This window comes from Malus domestica, chromosome 12 (genome assembly GCF_042453785.1).
Source record: "Malus domestica chromosome 12, GDT2T_hap1".
NCBI classification, from domain to species: domain Eukaryota; kingdom Viridiplantae; phylum Streptophyta; class Magnoliopsida; order Rosales; family Rosaceae; genus Malus; species Malus domestica.
Genome location: NC_091672.1, coordinates 20,759,255 through 20,766,699, shown reverse-complemented (window position 1 = coordinate 20,766,699; position 7,445 = coordinate 20,759,255). Strand labels below are relative to the sequence as shown.

Sequence of the window (7,445 nt, the reverse complement as noted above, 5' to 3'; positions counted from 1 at the left end):
GCATCCAGTAATTCAAAAGCAGTTTAGATTATAGTTACAGTTACATGTGAATGAAAGCTCCACTTTCGTTTGAGGTTTTGTCACTCTCATTACGAGTGTATAGTTACTCAAGTCACAGTGTCAGAAGACAAATTGGAGCGTCAAAATCGCAACCCTTACATGAAACCTCCACTAATTTGAGTTCATTCTAATTGCACACACTCCTTGAACAAAAGTGGCTTAAAAAACTCAAAATAAAAGCCATCAATCCATGACTCCACAAAACAACTCATACTCCAACACTTGGCATCAGTATCACAACATGTGGTGCAGGCAAAGCATTCTGCGGAGGAGGAGCCTCAACATCTTGCGGAGGAGGAACAACGTGTTGCGGTGCTCGTTTAGCAATAATATCAGTTCGACAAAGTGGGCAGTTAGAGTGTGAGCTGAGCCACATGTCAATGCACCCCACATGAAACAAGTGTGCACATTCCGGCAGCACACGGATTTCCTCGCCGTCGGTAAATTCACACAAACAAACGGCGCAGGTTCCTTCACTGCATTCCTTGGTGTACTTCAGAACCGGGATCAGCTTATCGTAGGAGGGCGAATTAACGCTGCGTGCAGTTGTTGATCTGAAGTTTCGGTTGACGTCATGCCATTGACGACGTTGTTCATGTTGTGTTTGTTCTTGTTGTATGTTGTTTTCTTCGCGCATTTGGCGGCAACAAAAGTGGATGACAAGGAGTTGGTACGTCGTGACAATTATGGCTCCGGCTGCAACGCCAAGTAGGCCGATGAGTTCGGGGGTGAGTTGGTATCCGTGGTGCGGTTCTCCGTCGGCCATGGTGGAGAGATTAGAGATAAAGATGGTGGCTGATGGAGAGGGGGATTTGGGCATGTTAAATTGGCAGTGTTGTTTTATAGGTGACTTGGAGAGAATTGAGATTTTGTCTTGTGACATTGTGACAAAATAAAGGCTTTAATATATGCTTAGTTTAAACGTCGGTGTTACGGATAAAAAGAAAATGACTAGTTTAAACGTCGGTGTTACGGATAAAAAGAAAATGACTTTATTACAAGTACAATTAGGAATAATATAAAAATATTGACTTGTGTAAGGATAAATATTAGCATTTGATCATCAAATATCAAGGTAGCAGTCAACATAGTATAAAATTAAGCCAACGCTGTTGATCAATAGCTTATGGGTTTTGGCGTGAAGAAGCCCAATTCAAGTAAGTTGGCCCATCACAAACATGCAGTGACTTGATCCAGCCCAAACTCTGATAGAAGTGAAAATTGTTCGTTCAATTCGGGCGCTGCTTCTTTCTTTTATTTTTTTAGGCTTTTTAGCTAAAATGATATTTGCGATTTGCATAACTCTTTACTTTGATCTCTGGAATTTGAAATTAATACAAGTGGTCCTTGAGACTGTCCACCATCAATCGTTTTGGTCATTTCGTGAAAAGTTATGTTAAATAAAGATTAAACTAACAAAACTACCCTTAATTTAATAAACAATAGGCCAAAATGATTTGCAAAAAATTGAGAGTATTATTGCCATTTTATCCTTATTTAATGGAGATTTTTTCACAGAATGACAAAAATGATTGATGGTAGACAAACTCAAGGACAAATTCTATCGATTTTAAATCTTATGAACTAAAATGAGGAGTTATACAAATCTTAAAGATCATTTTATAAAAAACCTATTTTTTATTTTATTTTAATTTTTGGTAACATGGGTCCAAGGAGATTCCTTTTTTATCATGGGTCAGCCATTCTTCGCGCTGGTTTGGCATTGAGATGCTTAAAAAAAAGTGCTTATTTTTTTAAGTTTTTATGTTGAAGGTGTTTGGTAAACTAAAAAAATAAGGGATTATTTTGGTAGCTATGGTGATTGAGAGCTGAAATCATCAGAAAAGTCGAAGAAGCTAAATGCTGCTTTGGAAAACTGATTTTTTTTTCAAAATACAAGGAGCTACAATGCATCTTTAATGAAACTTTCTAAAGTCCAATAACACCCTCGTCATTTTTAAAAAGTGATAGGCCTTGTCCTTAATACTTAAACCGGAATCTCTCACACTCGTTCACCCCCTCGCATCAAAGTAGGACCGCAGCCGTCTCGCCCACTCCCACTCAACACTGACCACCACCACTGCACAAATATTCATTCCTATTCTCCCTCCAGATCCTCCAAATACACAAATAAGAAAAAGATTCAATCTTTTTGAGAAACCATTTTTGAAAATTTGTCGATTGGATCAAATCCCAGAATCCGAATGAGAATCAACCAAGAATCCGAGTAAGAACCAGTCCAGAATCTGAGCGAGAAAAAGATTCCTGCTTGCAATCTTCCTTCTTCAACCCAGAATCTGAGTGAGAATCAGTCAAAATAGATGAGAGAGATGATTAGATCAAATCCAGATGGAGATGATGATGGTGTATTCTCTCAGAAAAAAAAAAACCACAAAATAGAAGCACAACTCACAAACAAAAATCATAAACAAAATTCAATTCACCTCTTATCCCCAAGTCCAAATCCTTTTTTGGGAGTCCCTCTGCTGCCATCATACCCTCAATCTTCCCTTCTATACCGCTTGAACGGAGGTGGTGGAGACATCTGCGGCAGGGAGTGCCTACGATCCCTAAACAGGGGTGGCTGAGGCTGCTCTTGTTGGAAGTTTGAGTAGAAATTTCCTTGTCCCACATTGGCCATTCCCAAAAGAGTTTATCACTTTATAAGGCTTTATCCTTTAAAGAAAGTAATTGGAGTAATAGGCCTGGAGACTATAATTGGGCTCACCCTTGGGGTTGGGCTTTGGGGTGTATTAATTATTTGGTAATTAATATATAATTAATATATATTTAATTGTCAAAAGATGGGCCTTGGGGCTCTTGGGCTCTAATAATTAATTTAATTAATTATTTTCGGAATTAAGTAATTATTTTTAATTTCGAATTTAATTAATTAATTATTTTTATGAAAAGACTCATCCTTTCAGATGAAGTCTGAAAGTTCTTTCTGAACACAGAGCAAAGCACCCTTCTGAAGAGATGTCTCCCAACAGTCACACCCCATTTTCATACCTGTTGCAAACAGGCATCCATCTGCTATATATACATCCATATGCATGGCATTTAGAACACAGAAATAATAAACTTCATCTTCTACATTCATAAACCTTCTTACTGAGAGAACCACATTAATATTCGCCAGAAGTCTATTTTCCGGTGCTGGAATTTCTGACTTAGATCGTTGAATCCTGGTGGAACAGACGTCCGTAGAACTACAAGCACAGAGTAGGGACGAAATTTCTGTTTCAAGGACATTGCGGTACGCAAGCCTCGATCTTCAAGTTGTCTGTTTTATAATTCATAGTCTAGTTTATATTCTGTTAGTTTCTATTGCATTTCTTATTTATTAGCATATATAAATTATCACAGATTGTTGACTTATATCCAACAGCTCTGGCTGTTGTAGTCTCTCTCTCGAATAAGCAGAAGACAAAGGGAGCGTTTTCGGTTGTAGTAATTGGGGCGGCGACTGGGTGGCGACTGTGGAGGTGGTGATGGAGAAAATGGAAGTGAGGATGGAGAAATTGAGGGAGGAGAGGTTGCATGAGAATCAGACAGTGAAAATGATGGAGATGATATGTTAGATTATAATCGGAGAGTCTGAATGCTTCTAGAATTCTAAAGAGAGATTAAAATAAAAAATTATAAATAAATAAAATAAGTTATATTAGATAATTATTGTATTATATTTCCTATCCTTTATTTGATAAGAAAATTAAATTAATAGCACATCTAATATTATACTTTTTTTTATCATTTCACACAGTCACAGCTGTTTACATAAAAGTTTATCAAACACTATAATACTGTTTTTTTTTCTTTTCCAAAATCACTTTTACAAAAAAGTTTACCAAAAACTCTGCTGCTTTATTTCACAGCTATTTATTCTCACAGCATAGCAGAAACAATTTTTTTTTTCAAAGCACAACAATACCAAATCAACCATTCCTCTAATTACTTATTCCTTGGGGTCCACACTAGATAGTATATGCACATCTTCATGATTTGATGCTAGAATTTATGGAAGATGATTCTCTCTAGATCTACTCACAATCATAGGAATTTTCACATTCTAACTATTTATCGTACATCGTGTGACTAATTTTTGTCAAGTACTATTTATGTTTAATTTTAAATAAAAAATTTCAAATGATTTTTAACTACACGATGTACGATGAGTGATTAAGATGTGAGGATCCATAGAATCCCCACAATTTGGATCCGGATGAGATCCAAATCCAGAATTTGTGACGAGTAAAACATATTGTTGAAACATAATCAACCCTAGAACTTGCTCTATTACATTCTCTTCATGTGCCAACACCTTTCTACCCTTCTAGTTTGACCTAAATATGTTCATAACTCAAGTTGTATTGAGCCAATTTGTAGTCGCATCGAACATAATTATCAACTTTTGTAGTTTATACATTGTCGAAAAGCACCTCTTATTCTCTCACATGTAATTCTTTTGAAAGCGGATTGAAAAAGAAATAAATAAATAGAAGAAAATATAAATTGGTATGTTTGACCTTTTTAACACAAGGATATATTTACAATAAGTGATGAGAGATTTAGCTAAGCCACATAATAAGTCAACATCAATGATTTGGTTTGAACTCATCATCTATCGGCATTAAACATAAGATCTCCCGTTTACCAGTGAAGATAAATGTTATTAGACTATAATACTTGGCCAAAACAACAAAATTAACTTGAAAATTAACATGACAAGTTGGCAGATTGCTATTAGTCCAACTAAGCACAACATGGATGATGATACCTACAAAGATTTGATTCCAACCAACTCTCAAACCCCAAAAGATTGTTCAACTTATTGTTAAGAGATGTTGCTTTTCCATGTAAAAAGCTCTGCACTTTCTGTATCTGTGGAGTCGAGTAGGATTCCAAATGTCACCAATCCTCTCACCAGAAATCTTCACACCTCGTTTTCAAGATCTCCATCCCCTCTACCAGCTGCCTCAATTATTGTGGTATTTTAATTCATTTTCACATAATTATTTCATAAATCTTTCTTTTTCTAACTTATTTTTATTGTTTGTTTTTTATTATATCGTTCGGGTCTTGCAACACGTGTCCCAAATGTCATGGGAATGGCCTTGGTCTGCACATACTTCTTCCTCCTCGGTTTGCCATTTCACATGTTACTTGTCATTGCCAACGATATATATAGGCTGCCGACTTAAATCCTCCATAAATCACAAGGTTATGTTTGGACCGATTTTGCACGTACTCAGCTTATACTCCAAGTTGTTGGATGAGAGAAATATTAAAGATCAAGATTGGTTTTCGGATAAAAGTTGAATCAATCACATAATTAATTCAGGTTCAGATTCCTAATCGAAAACGGCGAGACTCGGTGGTGATAGAGTTTTGGCCAAGAATAATTCTGAGTATATTCAAAGAATAAGTTGAAGAACTAGAATATCATAATTATACCATTCGGTCGACTTGGCCATCACATATTCATTCCTATAAATACAAGAGAATTTGCAATGTAGAAAGCCCCTTCAACAATTTAACAACTCAAATACTCTACGCGAAACCCTTCTCACATCTCTGAGAAAAACACTAACTATCCTAACTCTCTCGTCAACACATCTTCAATTTGGATAAATAAACAGTACTGTGTTGACAACGGGCGACACTTTTAATTTGGATAAGTAAACAACATTGGCACCGTAGATTGAAACATAGCACTTTCAGTTTGGATAAACAACACTACTTCTAAGTTGGTTGATTACTGATGAGTCCATAATATACCATATATTTTACTCTCTTCTTAGTTATAGTTTATTGGTTATTTTGGTAGAATTTTGATACTTTGTTATATATTTTCAATGTAGGACATTCGACTTCCTCTGAAACAAAAAGTGATCAAATGGATGAATTTTAGAGTGATTCCAATTGGAGGATGTTTGTGACTCTTTCAAGATGATTGTATCAAAGTTTTAGATTTTTATACTAAGCCGTTTGACCGTGGCGAAAAAAAGAAAGCCCAGCGTGCAACTTTCCTAGATTGACGTTTATAGACGTTTTGGGTATTTTGGAGGTCAAGATGGCATATTTTAAGGAAGATACCTTCTGAGGATTTGTTAGGGACGTCTCAAGCTTTAAAAAGAGACCTTTTAAGACCAAATCAGAGTTGATTTGGTCAGTCAAAAGTCTGATTTTCGCAGAAGTCTGAATTTCAGTTTAAATAAGAAACCTTTTATTTCCTAGTTATTTTATTCTATTATGTTTCCTAGTTTTTATAAGACCTTTTCTAGGAAGGATTTTATTTTCTAGTAGTATAAATAAGGCTATTTGGCTATTAGGGAGAGTACATACACACTAATTTGGAGAATTGCGTTTGACGATTCAAGTTTATTTTTAAGGTGTTTTCTATCCATATTCTTAATAATATTATGTTTTATGATTGTTCGCAACTAATTTTCATTTGCTAGGGCGATGCCTTGAGCCTTAACTTGAATATGTAGTCTTTATTTAATTGCTTATGATATTATACATGCATGCTTTGAATTATTAATCACTGTGTTCAAACTGTCTATATATCTTAATGCTCACTAGGATGTTTAGATAAGTAATCGGATGCAATTCAGTCGGAATGTCACCGGAGGATTAAGTATTGCAAGTATTTTTAAGTATTTTTATCCCTACTTTTGCAGGTGGTAAAAATCCTATCAATTACCTACCCAAGTCTCGACAGGCAAAGAGTTCTTAATTCTTTTGTAAAAAAGGTAGCTTCTATATTTGGTTACTCTCAGGTGCATTTTGCATTTTGTCATTCAGACAACTGAACCACATTCACCATAAAAAAACGTTCATCTCCTTTGAGTACATGTGCCCTTACAGCCTAGTACCAATTTGGTGCGCCTATATTTTCACGAATATAGTCGAGGTAGCCAAACTTGGTACATGAGATCCTAAACTTTGCAATGAACGAGGCAACCTTGTTTTCAGGTTCTCAAACCCAAGACGGAGACGAGTTCCTTCATTGGCCGTAATCACTCAAGTTCAGAAGTCGACACGCATTCGACACCACCATCACCACATCTATTCTACTCGCCCGATTGAGCACGATGCAAGTTGGCATGCCCACATTCACAAAAATAATGTAGTTAGCTCATAGTTACATGGCTAGAGCGCCACTTAAGCTTTATAAATTTTAGGGTCAACAATTTCTTGCACTACAAACAAACATCAAGATAATCCATTTCAACTTCTTTTTTGCTTTTGTTACGGAATTCTCTAAGGATAGTGCTAAGAAAACTAAATTTGCAAATTAAATGATTTTTTTTTCTTGTGAAGTGAGTGACTAAACTGCCCTTATATATTAAGCCCACTCAAAGATTCCAACGAACTCA

At 35.8% G+C, this 7,445-nt stretch overlaps 1 protein-coding gene across 1 annotated transcript; it reads right to left on the bottom strand.

The window, feature by feature from the left end:
• Positions 1–268: 268 nt before the first annotated feature.
• On the bottom strand, positions 269–880 carry LOC103423222 (RING-H2 finger protein ATL51-like). The gene has a single exon (XM_008361292.3). It carries the CDS (start codon positions 878–880, stop codon positions 269–271), a length of 612 nt encoding a protein of 203 aa, XP_008359514.3.
• Between the last annotated feature and the right edge of the window lie 6,565 nt (positions 881–7,445).

Coding starts and splice junctions, on each gene's coding strand:
- LOC103423222 (XM_008361292.3), bottom strand. CDS start 880: ATGCCCAAATCCCCCTCTCCATCAGCCACCATCTTTATCTCTAATCTC.